The sequence below is a fragment of the Melanerpes formicivorus genome, unplaced genomic scaffold (genome assembly GCF_026170545.1).
Source record: "Melanerpes formicivorus ecotype bairdi unplaced genomic scaffold, bMelFor1.0.p_v2 SCAF_20, whole genome shotgun sequence".
Lineage (NCBI taxonomy): Eukaryota > Metazoa > Chordata > Aves > Piciformes > Picidae > Melanerpes > Melanerpes formicivorus.
The window spans coordinates 14,179,671-14,203,663 of NW_027142372.1; the positions used below are offsets into that span (position 1 = coordinate 14,179,671).

The 23,993-nt window shown below is 49.4% G+C and overlaps 3 protein-coding genes across 3 annotated transcripts; 1 reads left to right on the top strand and 2 right to left on the bottom strand.

The window, feature by feature from the left end:
• Positions 1-582: 582 nt before the first annotated feature.
• CKLF (chemokine like factor) lies at positions 583-4,042 on the bottom strand. Its single transcript, XM_068150889.1, has 4 exons — positions 3,962-4,042; positions 3,669-3,827; positions 2,573-2,668; positions 583-1,039 (listed from the first exon to the last, which is right to left on the bottom strand). Exons 1-4 carry the CDS (start codon positions 4,022-4,024, stop codon positions 935-937), a joined length of 423 nt encoding a protein of 140 aa, XP_068006990.1. The 5' UTR covers positions 4,025-4,042; the 3' UTR covers positions 583-934.
• Positions 4,043-4,094: 52 nt separating this feature from the next.
• Positions 4,095-15,344, top strand: TK2 (thymidine kinase 2). Its single transcript, XM_068150887.1, has 10 exons — positions 4,095-4,366; positions 5,178-5,215; positions 6,385-6,459; positions 7,687-7,740; positions 8,719-8,808; positions 9,382-9,455; positions 12,320-12,408; positions 12,741-12,820; positions 13,961-14,041; positions 14,979-15,344. Exons 1-10 carry the CDS (start codon positions 4,192-4,194, stop codon positions 15,075-15,077), a joined length of 855 nt encoding a protein of 284 aa, XP_068006988.1. The 5' UTR covers positions 4,095-4,191; the 3' UTR covers positions 15,078-15,344.
• A 383-nt stretch (positions 15,345-15,727) lies between these two features.
• Positions 15,728-21,100, bottom strand: LOC137447398 (uncharacterized). Its single transcript, XM_068150884.1, has 2 exons — positions 20,789-21,100; positions 15,728-19,635 (listed from the first exon to the last, which is right to left on the bottom strand). The coding sequence occupies exons 1-2, from the start codon at positions 21,095-21,097 to the stop codon at positions 18,142-18,144; spliced, it is 1,803 nt and encodes a 600-aa protein (XP_068006985.1). The 5' UTR covers positions 21,098-21,100; the 3' UTR covers positions 15,728-18,141.
• Between the last annotated feature and the right edge of the window lie 2,893 nt (positions 21,101-23,993).

The following is a 23,993-nucleotide window of genomic DNA, read 5'->3' on the forward strand; positions in this document are numbered from 1 at the left end:
TCAGCATCCCCAAATCTGAGGGACGGCGGCGGAGCGCTCAGCGCTGCCCTCAGGGGGTGTGGGGGCCCCGCAGCTGCTCGCAGCAGCAGCTTCGGGTGGGTGGGGGTCCCACAGGGGTAGAGAGCCCCGGCGAGCCTTTCCCCGCCTTTGCCCCGCACAGCTCCCGCTGCCTGGGCAGCAGCAGCCCCAGCCAACCCTGGAGTTGTTCTGCCTCCCAAAGGGAGCCGCCCCGGTCACCGTGTCCGCCCTCCATCCCTCCGCTGCCACCCCCGTGTCAGCCCGGAGCTCTCCAATCGCGGGATGCTGGATGCTCGCTTTGGACATTGAGGGTAGTTCAGAGGGCACTGGCTGGCATTCTCGGCTCTAGAACTGAGAGGCGGAAGAGCTGTAAGTGGCTTCTAAAGCTGCTTTAATTCCCCCTCTTCACCCCCTGTGGTGATGGCTGTTCTCAGCAGTTCCCCAACGTGACAATGAAAATTCAGGGATCAGAGTGCCTTAGCAATCAGGCACTCCCATGAGACAATCAGCAGCCAGGAAGCTGATCTGGGGCATCAGGAACAAAAAGAGGAGTGGAAAAAAAACCAGGCTCTCCTGCAGATTTTTACTGGTACATCACATGAAGTAACTTTAAGTACATTTAAATAACGATGAACACCACAGTTAGGCCTATTTGTATTTTCTTTTTTCCCCCTTTTTTATTAACATGTCCAAATGGCATCAAATTCAGAAAAAAACAGGACAACTTGCTGTGAGGCTTGAACTGGTGAAACTGCAACACTGAAACCACACTTGGAAATGCAAGGAAACCTTCTTAACTTTCTAAAGAAGTACCTCAATGCACAGGAAGTGCCAAAGTGAACACATGGAAGCACACATTCTTGAGAACAATCACAAGAGTTACTCTGGGACTGGTTCTGTGAGTAAAATGGTAATCTTAGTTTTCAGCAGTATTGTTTCCTCTGGATCTATCAAATTTAATCTTCCGGCAAACAAGAACCGCGTCGACAACACACAGCACACACAGTGTGAGACCAAACACCTACAAAAACAATCAGCAGGTTAGTTTCCCCATGCACTCTCTATCTTCCACTGCAGAGACTCATCTACCAGGCCTCAAGGAAGCAGTCCACACATCTTCCTAACTTGTCCCTAGCCTTGGAAATGCATGTGTGATGAGAGAGCTGATGAATGAAACAGCATCCATGTTTAAAACCCATCAGCAGCTTTGGCTGATGTCTGTGTGAAGCCTTGGAGTGGTGTGTTCTCCTTGAAAGCTAAGCTTTATGCAAGACAATGCTTTTATCCTACATGAGACCCCTTCTGTCTCTTTAAGGACTGCCCAATTAATGGTTTTGGCCTGGAGAAAAGTCAATGTCTGTCAAAACAAGCCTAGCAGGAAAAGAACAGTGCTCCTCTCCTCTGAAGCTCTGAAGGGGAAATACCTTCCCAAGTGAAGAAAATGTGTGTAACTATTCAAAAACTATGCAACTTCAGGCAGACAACTGGAAAAATGGCTTTGCAGAACAGCCAGGGAGTAAACTCGGTCAGCTCTCACCCTTCAGCCCAACCCCATGTGCACAAAAGTTTCTTGGATGTTAGGAACAAGTTCTGCACTGTGAAGGTGCTGGAACACTGGAACAGGTTGCCCAGGGAGGTAGTGGAGGGCTTATCCCTGGAGATATTCAAGGTCAGGCTTGACAAGACTCTGAGCAACCTGATCTAGTCAGGATGTCCCTGTTGACTGCAGGGGGGTTGGACTAGCTGACCTTTGGCGGTCCCTTCCAACCCAAACCATTCTATGATTCCACAGTTCTAGGTTTTAAAATGGATTTGTCCTAATCAGGGGATTACTGCCGAGGCAAGCTGAAAAGATGGAAGTTCTGCCCAAACTCTAGGAGTTTCCAGGATTTCTGTTCATATATATACTCATAATTTAGTAATACTAAATATAATATACTAAATATACTAATTATTTAGTGATATATTTAATATATAAAACCTATTAAGTATATTATTAAATTATTGAGGATTATATTTTTAGTACAATAGAGTGGATTGTTTAGCCTGGAGAAGAGGAGGCTCAGGGGAGACCTCATTGCCCTCTACAACTACCTGAAGGGTGGTTGTAGCCAGGAAGGGGTTGGTCTCTTCTCCCAGGCAACCAGCACCAGAACAAGGGGACACAGTCTCAAGCTGTGCCAGGGGAGGTTTAGGCTGGCGGTGAGGAGAAAGTTCTTCACCGAGAGAATCATTCGTCATCGGAATGTGCTGCCCAGGGAGGTGGTGGAGTCCCCATCCCTGGAGGTGTTCAAGAGGGGATTGGATGTGGCACTTGGTGCCATGGTCTAGTCATGAGGTCTGTGGTGACAGGTTGGACTCAATGATCCTTGAGGTCTCTTCCAACCTTGGTGATACTGTGATAGATACTGTGAATCTGCACTCCTTTTTCTTTTTCTGCATACATTGTCCCACAAGAGTTATTTTCATGGTGTTGCCACAATGGAAGCCCACCACGCAGGTCACACCCTACCTACTGAGAGAACTGCACTTTGTTAGTAATGCTCCTACTTACTCCTCCAGCCAGTGTCCCATTGTTGCTCTTGATAATTACTGCGAACAGGCAGACAATGAGCAGGAACAACGCTGCAATCACCGAGTTCAAAACATCCTGCAACAGGCAGTGGAAGCGAAAGACTTACTCTGAAATCCAGGCCTGAAGGAAAAGCTGAGTAGCTCCCAATATCCTGTGCTTCCACCAAAACTGCTGGAATTACACCCATGTCCATAGTGACACCCAGTGGTCTGATGTCAAAACCAGTGCTTTCTGACAAAACTTCCTCATTTTACTTTGGGTTGGGTTTTTTTTGGTAAATTGATGCACTTTGGCTACACCTGGCAGGCTAAAGCAGCAATGACTTTACAAAGGAAGGGAGAGGAGAAGGCAGCCAGTGTTTAAGGTCAAGGGTAGGTTTGATTTGTGAGGGGAAAAGAGCAGCATCATGACGTTATGCAAATGATGCTCATTAGAGGAAGGACTATGAAGGGGTATGGGTCAGCTCTGTAGAAATCAATGCAGAGAACAATCACCCAGTCAGGAAAAATGGGTTCACACAGACACTGGCTTTGTCTTTAACATTACAGGACCAGTATCTGAAGTGATTGGACAGCAAGCCTCTGGACAGGATCCAGAAGAGGCCACAGAGATGATCAGAGGGCTGCAGCACCTCTTCTGCCAGGGCAGGCTGTGAGAGTTGGGATTGTGCAGCCTGGAGAGGAGAAGGCTCTGGGGAGCAGCATTTCAGCATCTGAAGGGGACCTACAGGAAGGCTGGGGAGGGACTCTTTAGAAGGGCTTGTGGTGACAGAATGAGGGGTGATGGTTTAGAACTAGAGCAGGGTAGATTGAGCTTGGATATTAGGAAGTTCTTTGCAATGAGGGTAATGGAACACTGGAACAGGTTGCCCAGAGATGGGATTGAGGCCCTGTCCCTGAAGACATTCACAATCAGACTCGATGTGCCCCTGGGCAGCCTGCTCTAGCTGGAGGTGTCCCTGCTGACTGCGGGGCAGTTGGACAAGATGACCTTTGAGGGCCCCTTCCCACCCGATGCCTTCTGTGGCTGTGTGCCGGGTGAGCGCCCCCCGGGTGAGGGGCCGGCCGGTACTCACGGCCAGCGGCCAGAAGAGCCAGCGCAGCTTTTTGTCGAGCTTTAGCAAGTAGAACAGGAAGGACAGCACGGTGATGATCATCTCCATGCCCGCCAGCGCCGTGTACGCCCCGCGGGACTGGGACTGCAAAAACAACAGGAAGGCCACCAAGGCCAGCACCTGCGGGGGCAGGGTGGCGAGGGTTAACCGCTGGTTAACGGGGCGTTAGCACCGCCCCGCCCCGCTCCCCGCCCGCTCAGGAGCGGAGGGACCCCCGCAGGGAGCCTGCCCCGCTCCCCTCGGGCCCTGCCTACCGTGCGGAAGAGCTTCAGGCCGCCCCGCAGCGAGTAGGGGTAGCTGGTGTCCACGACCGCCATGGCAGCGGAGCGGGGCTGGGCAGCGGAGCGGGGCTGGGCCGCGCAGCTTCCGCGCCTCAGGCGTAGTCCCGGCCCGGCCCCAGCCCGCTCCCCGCGGCGGAAGTGAGCGCGCGCGGCCGGAAGCGGGCAGCCCGCGCCAGGAGCGGCGGCCGCGGCGGGGATGGGCGATGTGGCGGCTGGGTGCCACCTGGGCGCGGCCCGCGGCGCTGCGCGGGGCCCGGCCGCGGCGGGGAGCGCTGATTGGAGTCCCCGGAGCCGCCTGCGCGGGCGGAGCGGCCGCGAGCTCCTCGGCGACCGGCCTGGCGCTGCGCTCCCGGCCCGGCCCCAGCGGCGCCGGCGGCTGTAAGTCCGCGGCGGGTAGCGGGGCCGGGGGGTCTGGGTCGGCGGTAGCCCGAGCTCGAGGCGGCGGCGGCGGCGGTCCCGCTGGCAAGGGGAGGGCGGACGGGGCGCTGACAGCCGCTCCCTAAGCGTGTAAAGGGGATGCGGCGGGGCGGGTGAGGGAGATGCAGAGGGCACCGCTCAGTTCCTTTTAAAGCTGTGCATCAGCGATGGCATCGCTGTGAGGAGCTACGGAGCCTCTGTCCAAGGCAGAGCAGGGCTCTCTATTCCCTCTTCTTCAGACTAAGTAAATCTGCAGCTTCCTCTTTCTCCTGGTGGCTCTGATAAGCCTTGTGCCCCCTCGCCAGCAGCGGTTGGGTACCGACACTACCCTTTCTGGGCGCCTGATAAGGTTCAGTAATCCTAGCCTTGCTGGCACAGGTTTTATACAGGCAGTTTTGAGATGCAGGTCATCTCCGTTGCTCATCTTGGAGGTGTCCTAAAATCTTTACCCCTGCTCAGCTTGCTGGTTAGGCCTTTGAGGTCCTTTTCCTAAATTACGTTTTTTCCCTGATGGAAACCCATCGAGGATCAGCAGTACCAAAGGTCTGCTCAAAGGGCGTAGGTGCTCACCGTCTGCCTCTTGGTAGTGTCAAGGCCAGTGCAGACCGTAGGCTAAATCTGTGTCAGTGCATGCCACGACCTGTCTGGTAAGGTTGTTATAACCTTAAAGCTTGATCATTCAGCACAAAATTCTTAGTGGGGGGGGGTCACATTGAGAGGCTCAGGATATGAAGACCTCCTAGGTTGTAACTGCTGTTTATTTCCATTCTAGATAAACATCTGATAAAAGAAGATGATAGAAAGACGGTTGTAAGTGTTTGCCTTTTGTTCAGAAAGCTACGGAAAAAGGTTGCTCTGATCAGCCTTGCCTGTGTGTTTTTCTGGGTTTGGAATCTAATTAATTTTAGACTAGAGCAGGGTGGATTTAGGTTGGACAACGGGAGGAAGCTCTTCACAGTGAGAGTGGTAAGATACTGGAATGGCTGCCCCAGGATGTGGTTGAGGCTCCATCCCTAGGGACAATCAAGGTCAAACTTGATGGGACCCTGAGCAAGCTGTTCTAGTTGGAGGTGTGCCTGCTGACTTTAGGGGCTTGGACAAGGTGACCTTTGAGGGTCCCTTCCAACCTGATGCAGTCTGTGAAGCTGTGATTACTTTAGGCTATAAATTATCATTAAGACAGATGCAACAAAGTTTTCTTAGTTTGTTTTCAGATGCCTGAGCAATTAAACAGAATACATTGTAAGGTTTTAGCTACCCAATGGATACTGGAATTACCAATACAGCAGGCATTTAGGTGGAAAGTTGAGTTGAGGTCTCTGAGGTGAGTTGTGGCTCAGTGTTGGGGAGCCACAGTCCCACAAGTGACCATCAGAAGCTCTTGGGGCCATGGGAGGGGGGCTGGGAATTTGGAAGCAGTGGCAGCCTGCTGGTTGCAGAGGTTCATAAGAGTAGGGCTGCCCCTGCCTGGTGACTTATTGAATAGTTTGGGTTGGAAGCGACCTTAAAGGTCATCTAGTTCCAATACCCCTGCCATGGGCAGGGACACCTCCCACTAGCCCAGGTTGTTCAAGGCCTCATCCATCCTGGCCTTGAACACTTCCAGGGCAGAGGGCATCCACAGCCTCCCTGGACAACCTCTTCCAGTGTCTCACCACCCTCACTGTCAAGACTTTTGTCCTGATCTCCAGTCTAAAGTTCCTCTCTCCCAGCCTAAGGAAAGACATAGATGAGTAGAGTGGGACAGTTACATCCCATGTCCAACCTGGCCTTGAAGAAGAGGCATTTGGTATGTGTGGGAGGGAGAGAAGTGGCCTGCAGGGAGTCAGAATCCAAAGGGATCCCCAGTGTCTCCCTGTAAAGCAATTTATTTCCGTTGTAAGGCTATTCCATATTGATCTGGAAAGGGTGGCCTCTGCATGTGGCCTCTGCTGCTATCTGACAGCCTGGTTCATAAAGGTGCTCCTGTTTTTCCTCAGATATGTATCGAGGGCAACATTGCAAGTGGCAAAACAACATGCCTGGATTACTTTGCACAGACCACCAGCATTGAGGTACTGGGTGTATATTTTTTTCTCTCTTTACATCATCAAGCAGCTGCTTGTCTTGACAAATTTGACAGCTGGGAAGTGTTGTCCTCTCTTGGGTCGATGAGAAAGGAGCTGCAGGTCATGAGCCAGGGCACTGAATAGGGCACCTCCCACAATTATTGATAATCACAGAGGAGAAATTTAGGTCATATGTAATACAGTACAGGATGCCAAAACATCAGTAAAACCTGTGAGTGAGTGTCTCTGCCTCTGGAGTTGGTTTCTGCTGTCAAGTACCAGCAATCCACATGGGTTGGGCCTGTTTGGACATGCCTGTTTGCTCTTTCCTGTCACTTAAATCTCAGATATGTCTTGTAATAAGCAAAGACCAAGAAGGAATGCTGTAAAAGTCCTGCTGTGGTGTGATGGAGGTGCCAGGAAATGGATGGCTTTGTTAATGAATGAAAGAACTGGTAGAACTCCTTAGACTGGGGTGGTGTTGGATTTCATGTTGCTTGCAAGAAGATTAGGGGAAGAGCAGGCTCGCTGTACTTTAGCCAGATCAAAGCTCAGTGAGCAATTGTTGGTGTGTTCAGCAGGTATGAATCCTTTTCCCAGCAGACCAGGGAACATACTTTAGGGTTCCTCATAAAAGTGCTGGGCTGCCAGGGGGTGTTTGGTGATTAACTGCAATGGAGTAAATAACTGGGAAGACAAAGGGCAAGTAAACTTGAGCTTGAAGTAGTGCAGCACTTTAGGCAAAGCCAGTTAACTTCCCAGGCCTGGCTGTACAGCACTGCTGGAGTTTCAGGCCCTGTTTGAGCCAGAGAAGTCTCTTATGATTTTTACCTATTCAGAACAGAAGCTCTCAGCCAAATATATCCTGTGATTCTGTGCAGCTGGCACTCAGCTAAACCAGTCTGTCCCTTATGTTGTACTGATTTTGACTTGAGAAAAGGGAAATCTATCCACACTCACTGGGTAATCAGTCAAGAGTTTTGTTTTGGCAGTTAAAAAATGCAAAAGAAAGAGATGTTGTATAATGCAGCTCCTCTATTTTTAAGCAGTGTTCATCATTACCTCCTGTGTGACAGGGTTCAGTTGCTGTTTTTTGGATGAGCTTTGCAATACAAGTGCTGAACACTCTGACTTAACTGAATGAGGATTCATATGTAGTTACAGACTTGCAGGGGCAAATCAAGGATTTGGAACCCACAAGATGATTAATGTGGAGTAATTCTTTTTCCCAAGGTTTTGACTGAGCCAGTGGCTAAGTGGAGGAATGTCCGTGGTCATAACATCCTGGTAAGTGGCAGAAATCATTTCTACCATTACAGTTGCTGCATGGGGACTTGTTACCATTCAGCAAAACTCTTAGAGAAGGTGTGGTCATAATCTTAGACAGCAGAAAAATAAAGCTCTATGATGCAGAAAGATCTTTTACTGTCATTAAGGGATGCATCAGATAGAAACATTGCATGTGACAGTGTGCACCTGCAGCCCAGAAGGCCTATGCCAGCCTGGGCTGCATTGAAAGCAGTGTGGCCAGAAATGGAGAGAGGGGATTCTGCCACTCTGTTCTGCTCTGGAGGGACCTCACCTGCAGTACTGTGTCCTGCTGTGGAGCCCTCAACACAGGAATGACATGGACCTGATGGAGCAGATCCAGGGGGGCCATGAAAATGATCAGCCTTGAGGATGGGCTGAGGGAGCTGGGGCTGTTCAGCCTGGAGAAGAAATGGCTCCAGGGAGACCTAATAGCAGCCTGGCAGTACCTGAAAGGGGCTGCAAGAAGGCTGCAGAGGGACTGCTTGCAAAGGCCTGCGAGGACAGTTTGAGGGGCAGTGGTTTGAAATGAGAGAAGAGATTTAGACTGGATGTTAGGAACAAGTTCTGCACCATGAGGGTGGTGGAACACCAGAACAGATTGCTCAGGGAGGTAGTTGAGGCCCCATCCCTGGAGATACTCAAGGTCAGGCTGGACAAGGCTCTGAGCAGCCTGATCTAGTGGAGGATGTCCCTTCTGACTGCAGGGAGGTTAGTCTGGAGGACATTTGGAGGTCTCTTCCAACCCAAACTGTTCTATGATTCTATTCCATGATTCTATGAAAGGTCCCTCACAGAAGGGAACCACCACCACCACCAATAACTTTTTCTTGGGAGACACAGTTTTGATAGGTGGTGCTGACTGCCTCTCCTTACCCTAAGCACCCAGCTTTATTTATTTCTGCCTTTTGTTGCTGTTTGAACTCACAAGAATGTCTGCTTTGTTCTTGCTTCCAGGGCTTAATGTACCAAGATGCTTCAAGATGGGGGATAACTCTGCAGACTTACATCCAGCTTACAATGCTGGAGCAGCATACCAAGCCAATGGTGAACAACCTTTTCCTTTTGGTGGAAAACAAATGATTAGATGCAGTTCTGAGTAATAACAAGAGACACATGGAGCTGCTGGAGCAGCTCCAGAGGAAGGCACAAAGATGATTGTAGGGCTGGAGCACCTCTGCTGTGGAGACAGGCTGAAAGAATTGGGGCTGTTCAGCTTGGAGAAGAGAAGGCTTCAGGGAGACTTTAGAGCTGCACTTCAGTGTGTGAAGGGGACCTGCTGAGAAGGGCTTATAGGGATAGGACGAGGGGCAATGGTTTGAAACTGGAGCAGGGCAAATTTAGGTTGGACATCAGGAGGAAGTTCTTCACAATGAGGGTGGTGAAGCACTGGAATAGGTTGCCCAGAGATATATTTAAAGCCCTTTCCCTGGAGACATTCAAGATCTGGCTCGATGTGGCCCTGGGCAGGCTGATCTACTTGGAGATGTCCCTGCTGGCTGCAGGGGGGTTGGACAAGACAACCTTTGAGGGTCCCTTCCAACCCAGTGCAGTCTGTGAAAGAAAGAAGCATGCTGAGAAATGTAAAGTGGTCAGTGACTGTGAAGTTTTGCTTTGTAGATTTCCCCTGTGAGAATGATGGAGAGATCAATCCACAGTGCAAAGTACATTTTTGTAGAGAACCTGTACCGCAGGTATGCTGTTGCATTCGGGACTGGGCTTTTGGGCCTTAATTAGATTATGCCTATGTACAATTGACTGATTTCTTTGGTAATTTGCATCTGAGTGCTCTGTGAAATCTGCCAGATCTGTGTTAGGGTGGCAAGAAGGTGTGCTGCCCTTTGGTTGAATAAAATCTGTAGAACATGAGGCAAGTGAGAGCCTTTTCCAGAAGTATATTTAGAGCATCTCTAAGAACACATACTGAAGCTATCTGCTCTCCAGCTGAATACAAAAGTCTTGCTTGAAGCAAAGCAAACACACACTGAGCAGGTGGAGACCCATGAGGATGTGAAGAGTGACACTGTAGGAGGGAGAGAACTGGATAGTGCTGTCCCACCTAGCATCCAGGGTTGGCATTTCTTGCAAGCAGGAGCTTGAGTGACAAGCAGGAGCTCAGGTCAAGTAGTGTTGCTCAGAATCAGGATTCATAGAATCAAAGGAGACTGGTGAGTACAGAAAGATCAAGGGCCATTTGCCTCTAAGGTCCCAGGCTGCTCTGAGAGGTTGTGGATGTCCCCTCCCTGGAGGTGCTCAAGGCCAGGTTGGATGAGGCCTTGAGCAACCTGGGCTGGTGGGAGGTGTCCCTAGCCGTGGCAGTGGGGTTGGAACTCAATCCTTAAGATCCCTTTGAACACAAACCAGTCTAGGATTCCACGATCTTTAAGGTCACTTCCATCCTGAACCATTCTAGGATTCTGTGAGCTTTAAGGTCACTTCCATCCTAAACCATTCTAGGATTCTCTGAGCTTTAAGGTCACTTCCATCCTAAACCATTCTAGGATTCTATGATCTTTAAGGTCCCTTCCAAACTAAGCCATACTATGAATCTATGAAATGTCCCTTTCTGAATGAGGTCCCCACCCCTAGATGTGCATGGGACAGGGGCAGAGCCCAACCTGGTTTATTTTGTCCTGGGGGACAAGACTGAAACAACTATTTATGTGAATTTGCCCTTCCTTTCCTAACAAGCAGTGGTCTGGGGTGTGGGTTTGGTTTTATGATTGTTTGCAGTGCATATCACAGATGCTTGTTTGAAATGATTTTTCAGGGGTCTTCAGGGACAAACCCAGTTTCTTGCTCCTGTCTGCAGGGAGAGCAGCTGCATGCCACAAGGTGTCACCCATGCTACACAAGTCGTCGTGGAGCTGCTTTGAAATTTTAATGAGACAGAGTTCAGATGCCAGGCAAGCAGAAAGAGGTTCCCACTCTTAGAGGGAGAATCCCTTGTAATCTCTCACACAAGCTCTTTGAGCAGAGTGATTGGTTGAAGCATGGGGTGAAGAGCTGTGGGACTACCAGGAGTACCAGCTCTTTTCTGACCCAGTGTCACCCAGTGTTTGTGTTTGGCTTTGCAGGCACTTTCCCAGGGAGACAAATAGAGTAAGCTTTACAGAGCTGATGGAAGGCTTAAATTGTGAGCAATTGCTGTGAGCTTCTCCTGCAGGAGTGTCCCAGGCCTTACCACCACTGCACAGCTGAGTTTAGCACTGAGAGAGACACTCTGTTAGGTGTAGAACTGTAGAAGAATGTGAGTATGCATGGCAAAGTAAGCTTTGTGCCCTGTGAATTCAGGGAGTTTTGTGACACAAAGCTGGTTCTGTTCACCTTTAACTTCTGCAGTAACAAACTTCACTTGATAGGAGTCAAATGTCAGCAAAGTTTGGGAATGAAGATACCTTTTTGTGTGCTTATGGAGCTTGAGCCTGATCCAGAGTCCTCACAGAAGGCCTTATGGACAGAGGGAAGGCAAAGGCATGGTGTCTGCAGGGCAGGTCAATACAGAACTAAGCTAGAAGTACCTTCTAGGAGCAGGCCAGTGGAGCTTTGTCTTGTACCTCATTTCTTCTGGCCTTCCCCAGTTTCCCCAGACACCTTAGAGAAAAGCAGCAGGAAGTGTTGGGTTTCTGTGTGTGCCTGCTAGCCTGCATTACAGCAGCACTGAACTGTGTTGTCCCATGTCTGAGGCAAGAGATTCAGCTGGATGGCAGACAAAGAAGGGAGGTACAGACAGGGGCATGCTTTCTTGCTGTTGGAGTGGAAATACTGTTCTGGGTTATCACAGAATCATAGAATGGTGGGAGTTGGAAGGAACCTCTGGAGATCGTTGAGTCTAACCCCTCTGCCAGAGCAGGGTCACCTAGGGCAGGTCACACAGGAGCACATCCAGATGGGTCTTGAAAGTCTTCAGAATGGACACTCCACAACTTCTCTGGGCAGCCTGCTGCAGGGCTCTGTCACCCTTAAATTAGAAGTTTTTGGAGGAGAAAGAAGGAGAGTGAGAAAAAATGAGCTTGTTTGTTTAGTATCTGTAGGGTCTGGAGAACAGCTCTCAGGAGGGGCTGAGGGAACTGGGGTTGCTCAGCCTGGAGAAGAGGAGGCTGAGGGGAGACCTTGTTGCTCTCTACAGCTCCCTGAAAGGAGGTTGGAGCTAGGTGGAAGTTGGTCTCTTCTCCCAAATAACAAGTCCTAGGATGAGAGGAAATGGCCTCAGGTTGCACCAGGAGAGGTTTAGATTGGACATTAAAAGAGGCTTCTTCCCTGAAAGGTTTCTTAAGCACTGGAGCAGGCTGCCCAGGGAAGTGGTTGAATCCCCATCCCTGGAGGTGTTTCAAAGAGGCATTGATGTATTGCTGAGGTCCATGGTTTAGCTCCAGCCTTGTTAGAGCTCGAGAATGCTTGGTCTGGATGATCTTAAAGGTCATTTCCAACTGAAACAATTGTGGGATTCATATGTGCTGGAGTCAAGTTGGAGGCATTTTAGTTAGATGAAAAACCATCAGTTTGGAACTGACCTCTGTATGCTGTTCCCTGGGTGATGGCTGTTCTGTTTATTCAGTGGGAAGATGCCAGAGGTGGATTATGTTGTCCTGAGTGAATGGTTTGACTGGATCCAGAAGAACACTGATGTTTCAGTTGATTTGATAGGTAAGGCTTGGCTGGGTTCTGCAGGGGCATGTTTGTGGGTGGGCTTTCCTTACTAGGAGAAAACAGTAGTTCTTTCTTGGGTAATAAATAATCACTTTGTTCAGGTAATAAATAATAATTCAGGTAATAAGTAATGCCATTATTCGGTGTAAGAGTGGCTGCCAATGTCTAGCATCAGACAACATCAATTTGTGGGTGGTTCATGGACTGACCAATGCCAAAAGGGAGGGTCAGTGGTGGGGCTTCAGCCAGGATTCTTTCCTTCTAGACTTTGTGAACCAAGTTGCTTTGCTTTTAAAGCTGACCTTTATTGTAACTTTTTGTTACCACAGTTTATCTGCAGACTTCTCCTGAAGTTTGTTATGAGAGGTTAAAGAGAAGATGCAGAGAAGAGGAAAAGATCATTCCTCTGGTAAGGAGTTCCTTCAGTATTTGTGGTTACCATGACTTTGAAAAACAGAATGGTTCCAATCTAATCACTGAAATTGTATCCTGAGGGTATTGCCAGCATGTGGGGCTGCTGTTTCCACTGCAAATTAAGACTTTGATTGATTTAATTTAATTTATGATCTGCCATGCCCACTGGCTTCCCAAATGTGGTGTTTTAGTTATTGGTGCCCTGTAGCTCATTGCTTGGGTGCAGTATTCATCCACTCTTAATCTTCTCCAAGATGTAAAGAGGGCACTGAATGGTGTAACAACATGCAGCTGAAGCAGAGAGAGCTGTGCTTGCAGGTGCTGAAGGTTGAGGTGGGCACTTTCTGCTATCACCAGGATGTGTCTGCAGGAAATGTCTCTGCAAAGAAACATCTTGAAAATGGTTAGGGTGGGAGTCTGCTCAAAAATCAGCCCCTGACACTGAGTGATGATTCAGGAAACAAGCTTTCATCAAGAGAAAGCCCAGCCAGGAGTACTTCTGGAGTTGGGTGGTTTCAGTAGAGCAATTGTCAGGTGAAGGTGGATGCAAAGAGCTAGATTTTTGGGCCATGTGAGATGTTATCTTGGAGAATAAATCCTCCTTACAATGGATTTGAGGAGACATTGTGTAACCTTGCAGCCCTGCCTAGGGGTGGGAGAACAAAAATGGCTGAAGAAGGTTCAGTAGCCTGCATGAAGAAACCCTAAGAGCTGATGGCAGGCAGAAGGGCTTTTACAGGGAATGGAGGTAGGAGGAGGTGAACAGGGAATTTTAGGGCTATACAGTGTCACAGGAAGTGCCTCCTTGCCCTCTTCTTTGCAAGTCCTGCCCTTTATGTCCTTACTTTGGTGTATTTTCCTCTGTAAAACCTTCAGCCATGCTTTATGGGAGGGGAAATGTGGTTCTTGATCTTCAAAGGAGCTAAGAGCCCTGTGCTCCTGTAAGCTGTGCCTTGGAGCGAAAGCTTGCACTGGGAATTAATTTTTCTCAGAAGCCTTCTGATATTTCTTGTTTGGGGTTTTCTTTGGTTTTCTTAGTGGCTTCTATTGCACTTCTTAAATACTTCCAAATATATAAAGACAAGAATGTGTGTCTCATCCCTGAACATCTGTTATCTGAATCCCTCTTTTCTAGGAGTATTTAGAAGCTATCCATCAGCTCTATGAAGAGTGGCTCATCAAACACACACTGTTTGAAGTTTCCTGCCCAGTGCTTGTAAGTATTGTTTTGTTTATAACCAGTTAAGCCTGTGGAAGATGGTGCACTTCAGCTAGTGTTCTGTGTGACAAGGAAATCAACCTGCTCTTCTAATAACCTCCAAAGAAGGAAAACCACAGAGAAGTGTTTATAGCCATCCAGAGAGTACAGCATGAAAGTCTGGACTTCCATCTCTGGTGGAATTTGAGGCTCTGTTCCCTGTGCTTGTTTGCAGGGTTAGACCTGGAACTTTTCAGGGGATGTCAGCTCCTGGACAGGAAGCTAATGGAGAGAAAGCACTAGGAGTGTCCTAGAATGGCTCAGGTTGGAAGGGACCTTGGAGATTGTCTACTGCAACCTCCCCCCATGGGCAGGGACACCTCTCAGCCAGACTTGGCTGCTCAAGGCCTCATCCAAACTGGCCTTCAACACCCCTAGGGAGGAGGCATCCACAACCTCCCTGGGCAATCTGTTCCAGAATCTCACCACCCTCACATCGCTCTCCATGTGTTGTCTCTAGACACCCTCTTGAAAGTCTTTCTGCAGCCTTCCTGTAGGATCCCTTCAGGTACTGGAAGGCAGCTCTGAGGTTCTCCCAGAGTCTTCTCTAGGCTGAACAACCCCAGCAGAGGTGCTCCAGCCCTTGGATCATCTTTGTGACCTCCTTTGGACTCACTCCAGCAGCTGTGTGTCCTTATGCTGGCGACACCAGAACTGGAGGCAGTGTTGGAGGTGGGGGTCTCAGCAGAGCAGATCAGAGGGGCAGAATCCCCTCTCTTGCCTTTGTGGCTGCTGCTTTTTCTTAGCTGTGACTTGTGTGTTAGTGTGGCACCATGCAGAAATGAAGCCCTTGTGCAGCCTGCAATTCTCTTTCTCTCTTGCTGTTCTCTTTTGCCTAACCCCAACCACATTTGGTGTTGTCAGTTATTTCCAATGTCATCTTCTTCTTTCCAAGGTCATTGGAGCTGACCACGACATGCAGAAAATGATAGAGAAGTATGAAGAAAACCGGGACCAAATCCTGAACCCTGCAAACAGACACCACCAGTTGTAGGAGTCTGCCACTGCTGCATTTTAAACACATCAAGTCTGATTTGGGGGCAATCTGGGGTATTTTTAATATTTCTAAATACTAGTTGGTGGTGGTTTTTGGTTTTTTTTTTCCCAGTATGCTTTGTAGAATGTTGTGAACTTGCTGCTCTGAGATGTTCAGACACAAATCCTAACCCCAGTGTAAATCAAAGCCCTTTCCTGTGTTTAGGTTCTCTGCCAGCCTTACTGTGTCAGTTTCAGCCAGATAAAGTGTGGCTTTCCCCTCTCATTTCCCACTTTGGTGCTTCCTCTGAAGTAACCTAAGTTTCTTCTTAGTCTTTTTCTCCAAAGACAACCCCATTTTTGTATTTTGAAAGAATCAGTTCCAGCAGAGCCTGGGGGGTGTCAGCCACCCTCTCCAGTTTGGTGTTAGCAACAGAATAGAAAGGAATCATTTCACATGACAGATGTGCTGGACACAGAGCACCTTTCTTTGATGGTTTGCTGTTCCTTCCCATGTGTAGTTTTTAATTTAGAGGCAGGGTGGGGGGTATTTAATGTTAGAGAATGGAACCAACCTAAAGAGGTTGTTTGTCATGTGTCATAAATGTGAAATGCTTGCAGTCTGCTCTAGACATGTAGATAAAAAGTACTGCAGTCATCATAAATAGCTGGGTTTAAGCCTGGAATTTATTTGCTTCTGTTTCTTGATTTAAAACACAGAATTTTAATAACCCCCACAGGGGGAAAAGGCAACTCAGAAAACCCCAAATGGTTAGGAAGAACAGAAGGGTACCTGAAAGAAGATGAAGGAGGTTGTGTTGACCTAGCCAACAGTTAGACCCCTTCACAGCTGCTTGCTTCCTCCTTCCTCAGCAGAACAGGGGAGAATATGAAGAGCAAAATTAGAGACTTTTTTTGGGTTAAGACACAGGAAGTGTGAAGGAAAGAAAAGACCCAAGGGCAGGAACTGATCACATCCCCCAGACAGACTGATCCCAGTCAGTCTGAGCAATGGCCACACCTTGTTAGACAAAACCTCCTCTTGATGGTTTGGGTTGGAAGGGACCTTCAAGATCATCTAGTTCCAACCCCCTGCCATGGGTAGGGACACCTCCCACTAGCCCAGGTTGCTAAAGGCCTCATCCCACCTGGCTTTGAACACCTCCAGGGAGGAGTATCCACAACCTCTCTGAGCAACCTGTGAAGCAGTGCTGAGTAACTCAAGTAAAAGCTCATGGTTAGTTGCTGCTTTAACCCTTACCTGTTTGTCTCCTAGTCCAGTTTTATTACATGGCATGGTGCATCCCTTTGGCCTGGGCAGCTCAGCTGTCCCAGCTGCTGGGGCTGTAGTTAGAAAAGCAGAAAAATACCTGTGACAGACACTATTCAGCAGCAGCCACACCAGTGGTGTGTTAGCAGCAGCTGTGGCCACAAATCCCAACCAGACTGCCCCAGGAGCTGTTATTAAGGAAGCTGTTTCAATCCTAGAATTAATCTGTGTGTGGATGTTCAAAGCAATCTGTTCCTTCCAGCCCCACCCAAGGCTGAAGGCAGGCCTCTTAGCTTGCTCCAAGCTTCATTCCTCCTCCACTGCTGGAATCAGATGATGACAAGACTTCAGTAATTAGTCATTAAAAAAACCATTTTAGCTCCTGAGGCTTTTCTAGCATCTGCTCTTCTTGAATTTTTGGGGGATAAAAGTAAATTGTTTCCAATTTATACTAAGTTAATTCCAGCTCATATTTTGCCTATAGATGAGAGAATAAACCATTGCTAGCATTGAAGTTCCTTTGGAGCAAGCAGCATATAACTGTCTAGGTAACAAAAAGCACTTTGATACCTTTCCAGGTATGAAACAAGCACTGAAGGTGGTGCTGAAGTGCAGCAGCAGTGACTGTGCTGCTCCAAATGGGATTAAATGTTCTGTACCACAGTTTCTCAGTGCTGAGGCTCCAGCTGATCCCATCTAATGAGATCTCTTTCCTCCCCAGCACAATGCTTTTCACACAGCCCTCAGCCCAGCCCTGAAGCTCACTGGGACCCTTCTCTGAACTCATTTCTTTCCTGCCACTAAAACGTGAGGGAAGGGCAGGTTTTCCCCTCCGTTTAACCAAGCTGAGGTAAGTGGCAGGACCAGGGGGAAGGGAAATGGCAGCAGGAGCTGGATCTCCCTCTTCTGGCAGCAGTGAACAATCACAGCTCAATGCCGCTCCTGAAACTCATGGTGGTAGCCACAAAAAAATACCACTAGCCAGAGGAAAACAGCTCTAAAGCCTGTGGTAAGGTGGCTCTGCAAGAGCTAAACTCTTACTCCTCATGCAAAAATAAAGCTGCAAGCAGGCACAGAGCTGGTTCCCTCGTTCTAAACCTAAAGGAATGTTATAGAAGTTTTTGAACTTACATTCTGCAAGATTAGCTGAGAGCACAGCTGCATGGGAATGCAGTGAGGGCACTGCAGTACCCTCCATAGCATTGGTTGGGCACTGATTCTATGAGTGTACAGCATGTTGTAGAATCACATAATGGCAAGGGTTGGAAGGGACCCCTGGAGACCATCCAGTCCAACCCCTCTGCCAAAGCAGGATCACCTGGGGCAGGCCACACAGGAACACATCCAGGTGGGTCTTGAAAATCTCCAGAGGAGACTCCACAACCTCTCTGGGCAGCCTGCTCCTGGACTCCAGCGCCCTCACAACAAAGGAGTTTTCCCTCATGTTGAGGTTGAACTTCTTGGATTCCAGTTTGTGTCCACTGCCCCTTGTCCTGTCACAGGACACCACTGAGAAGAGCCTAGCCCCTTCTTATTGACACCCACCCCTCAGATTTATAAGCATTAGTAAAATCCCCTCTCAGCCTTCTCCTCTCCAGACTAAAGAGCCCCAGGTCTCTCATCCTTCCCTCATCAGTGCTCCTGTCCCTTCACTATCCTCATAGCCCTCTTCAAGAGTCATTCAGGAACAGGTTTGTAAAGGAAGGTTTCTTTAAACTGTTTTGACAAAGCTAATCTTGCAAAGATCATTGAGGCCAAAAGTAAGGAAGTGGGCAAAAGCTGCAGGCAGCTCAGAATTAAAGCACTGGTGGAATCAAGCCTGATGGCACAACATTCCTGGGTCATTTCTGTCAATAATGACATAAGGCTCCTGGAGTTCACTGACTTTGGAGTGATGGGTCTCCAGCTTTACCTCACTGGCTTCAGGAGAGTCACCTTCAGGCTGCAAGGGGCTCCTTTTGCCCTGTGCACTCCTTATGTGTGAGGACTGGACATCAATACTCTGTGGTGGAACGTAGGTGAGGCAAGGGGGCTCTCTGATGTGCATGAAGTACTCAGCAGCTGGATGTGCATCAGGAGCAGCCATGAAGAGTCTCTTGCTATCAGGAGCAGCAGTGGGATCCTTCATGCTCCCAGCAGGACAGCACAGGTCTGAATATGGCTCAGGATGTGTAACTGCTTTGTTCTGCACCTGAGCACTGCTCAGGTATGTTTGTGCCATTCTGGAGTGGTTGAATTCTCTCACATGCCTGTCACCTGTGGGTGCATATGACACTGACTCAGGCTGCCCAGTTTCCTCTACTGGATACATGAGGTCTTCCTGGGTGTCCTTGATCTGGAGTTTTGTGAAGGTTAAAGACAGCTCACAAACTTCCTCTTCCCTAGGGAGGCTGCAGTTTTGGACAGATGCAGTGTCCCTGTATGGCAGAGACTTCAGCTCGTTGGGTTCATCAGCAGGGTCTGGGTCTATGCAGTTCATGGCATCGTGAATTTCTGCTTCAATGGATTCTGTGGGGACTTGCTGAGCTTTGTAGTCCAAGGTGGTCTTGCTGCCACAAGAGCTGTCAGCAAATACTGCAAAAGCTGGTGGACCACTTGCTCCTGGTGAGAGTGGCACAGGCCTGGTCTCATCTGCAGCTGGCTCTGCAGTGGCTGCCAGCACACGTTCTTTACTCAGGCTGGCTCTTGGCTTGTTTTCAAACACCTTTGGAGAAAGGTTCTCACTGAAAAGAGGTGTTTGCCTTATGAAAATGTCACTGTATTCAGTCAGGAAGTCCTCACTGTCTGAGCACTTGCCCAACAAATGCAGAGTGTTGGTGCCTTGCCTTTGGTGCTCCTGAGGCCTGTTAGTGGATAGAGCAGCTGCTAACTCAGGCACCTCATCTCGGCTCCTCAGGCTCCCAGCAGCTTCAAAGGAGGCATGGCTGTGAGCTGGAGGCTGCTGTTGAGTGGCAAGGGAAAACTTTGTCTCACTGACTGCTTTAATTTCTCCACTTTCAGCCTCTTCTCTCTGGGCTGTCTGGTCCTCTTTGTCCTGATGACGCTGGTGTGTTTGTGTTCTCTTCTGCAGGGTCTCCTCCACACTGCCATGCTTTTCTTCACTTGTCAGTTCGAGGATGGTTTCACACTCAATCCTTGCCAGGAATATTTCAAATGCAGTCTGCTTTGTTTCCTCATTGTTCCTCTTTTTGACAAGTGAAAACTCTGTTGCTGTTGTTGCAGTGTAACCTATTTTCTCCAGCACTGTTGTGACAACGTCATCTGGGAGCACTGACTGAATGTAGTAGACAAAGTTACCGGTGAACGTCTGAAACAGAACACAACAGATGAGCGCTGGGGGGGAGGGGTGGGGGTGGGCTGTGTGGTGGGAGAAGAAAGCATGAAAGACATCCTTCAACTCAAAAGGACTTCAAAAATCACTGAAATCTTTAAAAAAAAACCCAGGATCCTAAAAGACTGACTTCTGAATCAGTGAGGTGCTTCTGTCAGCATTACTCTGTCAGCCTCTCGAGCATTGCAGCTTTGCTATCACACATGAAAATTTGTGAAACGATGCCAGTTTAAACCTGCTGAGATACCAGCTGAGAGCATCAATATTCAGAAAGGAAGGGAGAAAAATCATTTCAGTCATGCTAGAGAAACTCAGCTATAAGTCTTATGTGCTCTGCTGAAGAATGGAAGCTTTTCTTAAACAACTGAAGATTCAGAGAATGAATCACTGAGGTCTCAGCTTTTCCCAGGCATGATGCACTCACTGTTAATTCTCTTCCTAAACTGGTGACAAGGCTGAAACATCTTTCTGTGGTTCAGGTGTCCCTGCCCATGGCAGGGGATTTGAAGCTGGACAATCGTTAAGATCCTGTCCAACCTAAACCATTCTGTGAATCTATAAATGTCACTCTGTGGATCAGGTCCCCACCCTTAGGTGTGCACGGGACAGAGGCAGAGCACACAGCACTTCCTCTTTTGAAGAGGATTTTCCTACTCACTTCACCAGCTGCAGCCATGAGAACTTGGATAGGTGCTAAAAATCAGCAGAGCAGGAAGACATCGCCCTGCTGGCCCCTGGCAGCAAACTCTTAGCAAAAGTGACAGCTAATGCTCCAAAGCATCCCATCCTCACAGGCAAATTAAGGTTAAAGATCAGAGTAATGCAAGCCTTTCATTGCACATTTTCACTCCTTTACAATCTCACCACGACAGAAAGTGTGTGTTTCCAAGCCTCTGAACCGCTGAGAGCTCCCGAGAGGGCCCTTGAAGGCCCGGCCTCAGCAAAGACAAGGCCAGCGAACCCGCTCAGGGCACCCCTGACAACTCTAAACGGGCTCCTAAGCGCTGCCGCAGGGGCCGCAGGCGCCTCTGCTGAGCCTTTGTGCAGCACAGGCCCGAGAAAGAGACCCGGCCGAGCCCTCTCCGGGGCTTCCCGCGGCTCCCATCCAAGCACCACGGCTCTTCCCTACCTTCACCGATCTGATCTCCTTCCGCCACGGGCAGAGGAGAAGGTTGACGCAGAGCAACTCCAGCACCTCCAGCGCCCTAAGCAGATCGCGGAGGACGCTGCCGCCCCGCTCGCCCCGGGCCCGCCGGCACCGCTCCGCCAGGCTGCACACGTCCAGGGCGCCGCGCCGCCGCACGCCTAGGAGCTTTCGCGCCCTCGCCTTCAGGGAGGCTTCATCGCACACCGCCAGCTCCCCCTCCGCCCCTCGGGCCGCGTAGTAGGCCAGGTAGTCCCGCAGCACCTCCTCCTCGGCCGCCGCCGGCTCCTTCATGGCGGTCTCAGGCCGGCCGGGCGGCCCGCTCGCAGGCGCTGCCCCCGGCCGCCATTGGTCAGTCCGCCGGCGCGCCGGCCGCTCAGTGGTGTTCCTGGTGTCAGTCAGGACGGGGGAGGCGGGGCGGGCGGCCTGGCGAACTGAAAGTGAAAGACGGAGGGGGCGGGGCCGGGCGGGGCCGCGCGGTCCGGCGTCGCCTCAGCCCGGGCGCGTGGCGGTGTCGCGCGAGGGAGCTGCCGCGCTCCCCACTCGAGGTCGGGCTCGGCTCTTCCCGGCCAGGCCGCGCTCCGGTACTCCGGTAGCTCCCCAAGGCCGTTCGTGCTTCCTCTCTCTCCTGCCGGTCCCGTTGCTCTCCTGGCCCAGGCCCCGCTTCCCCTGGCTGCTCTGATGTGAGGCACCCGTGCGATTCCCTCAGTGAGTGCTGGCATCAGCCGCCCGTGACCTTAATGCGTGCTGTGGAGCAGCTGGGCTCGGTGCCTTCAGTGGTGTCCCCGCTGAGCTGACTGGCCGCCAACGTGGGTTCCACCTGATGGGTTTTAAATGGCTCATCTTACAGATTGTCTTTGCCACGTGCTGGGTTTCCAAATGCATTGCTGTCCCCCTGGGACCCACCGGGGGCGTGTGGCTGCTCGTCGCTAAGGCAGGCCTCGGGCTCGCCTGACCGCAGCCCTCCTCCTTCCCCTGTGGAACGGGGCTCTGCTGGGCTGCAAACAAGCTGGGAGCCTCTCTGACGTGCCAGGCAAGAGGGCTTTCCTAAAACATATGCTTTTGGTCGTCATTCCAAGTGAAAGATCATTAGGAAATACTTCTGTAGAATGTGTGTGTGCATAATTGCTGTATAAAAACTGCTGAGCTAGCCAAGAGGAAGGGGGGACAAATCCCCATTCTCCCACCACGTGCTAAATGAGGCCATCTGGCCATCTGCTGCAGTGTCTGAGTTTCTTCCCCTGCCATATGTGCCTGTGTACGCAGGCAGACTCTCTGTAGGGTGCCTGCAGGCAGCTCAGCTCCCTTCCCACTGTATGCAAAACTTCACTGACCCAAATGAGAGGCTTGATTTCAGGTTTCTGCACGCTGGCTCCCACCGGAGGGGGATTGGATTCTTTAAACTTTGCCATTCTCGTTAAGATATGTTAGCTGCAGTTTATTAAACCCTGTGTATTTTAGTAGAATGGTGCAGAGACTCTTGCTTTGTTGTTGGTTCTTAGTCTCTCACATTTGCATAAACCAGTGAGTTCCCTCATCTATCTAGCCTCTCGTGGTTTAATGTCATTTGCTGGTTTTAATAGGTCCCTTTTCTCTCAATGCTCTGGAATCTAGCAACACAGAATCACAGAACATGTCTGCTTGGAAGAGACCTTCAAGAACATCCAGTCCAACCTTTGACCCAACACTGAAGGGTCAACACTAAACCAAGTCTCTAAGCCCCAGGTTCACAGGTCACTTAAACACTTAGCATTGGCATCATAGAATGGTTTGGGTTTGGAGGGACCTTAAAGATCATCTAGTTCCAGCCCATGACCCCACTAGACCAGGTTGTTCAAGGCCCCATACAACCTGGCCTTGAACACCTCCAGGGAGTGGGCATCCACAGCCTCCCTGGGCAACTTGTTCCACCCTCACTGTAAAGAATTTCTTCCTCTCTCCAGTCTACATTGTGCCTTCTTTCAGGTAAAGGAAGGGCATAGGTGATCCAGTCTGATGCTTCCTTTCACATGAGCTCAGTGCAGTTGATAAACACTCTCTTGTGGGAAGGTTATGATTTTAATTTACAGGAGTCTGTGTTTAGAGTTCTGTGTAGTGAGAATTTCTCCAGTTGAAGGAGGGGAATGCTCTGTCAGAACATACCATGAGCAGTTACATCAGTCAGAGATGGTTGCCATTCAGGAAGTACACTCACCCTGCTGTGCTTGAGTAATTCTGGGAAGACTGGTCTGTTATTTCCTGGCTTTCCCTCTTTCCTTGGTGGTATATTGCATTTCCCAGTCTCCTGACTTCAGTAGTTTTCAGAATGTATGAGGGTTTCTGATTCTTCCTGAAATGCCTCAGGGTGTCTCATGGGTAAGAGTTTCCACTGCAGCAGTGTTGCAGCCTCTTCCCTTCCTGCCCTTGCTGAGATTAGCTGATCCTGGCTGGGCACACACTGACTCCTCCACCTGAGCCGGAGGGACCCGAGGGACCTGACTGCTCTGATGGATGCTTATTCCTTGTACAATCCAAATGTAAGTGCCTGAAGCACAATGTTGCTTAGTCAATAGTTGCTTAGCCTCATGATGAAGAGAAGGCCAAAGGCTGTAAACAATCCCAAAGCTAGTACTGACACACAGTAAAGAGCACAGAAGCTGGTGAGTGCAGGTAAGTTCTTTACTAAAAGCTTTGTGTAGAGATCTGTGTACTGGAAGCAAACATGACTACAGAAATACAGCACTGTTATCACAGAGAGAGAAACAGCATGGCCAAACAGTTTGTTTTCTGACAGTAATCATGTAATAAGTGAAAGCCTCTTTTAGGACTGGCAGTAAAACGATGCAAGAGTTTAGGATAAAATCTGATATGAATTTCTTGAGAGGAGCACCAGGAGACACTGTCAACTTTGCTGGAGATTTATAGACTCATTGAGGTTGGAAAAGGCATTTCTCCAGGACCTTAAATATTCTCCAAGACATGAAAACACATTCTTATTGCATCATTACAAGAAATGGCAACCCTAGCCCAGGAGTAGCAGCAGAAGCTGTCAGAGCAGCTTTAGAGCTCTCTACTTCTCTTGTTGAGTATTGGCTGTTTGCAGAGCTATATGGGTTGGATTTATAAGCATTTTCCCCTCACAACTTTGCTGGATATCACCTAGTTGAAAATATTACCAGGAATAGAAACTTCTGAGCCACTACTGCCAGTG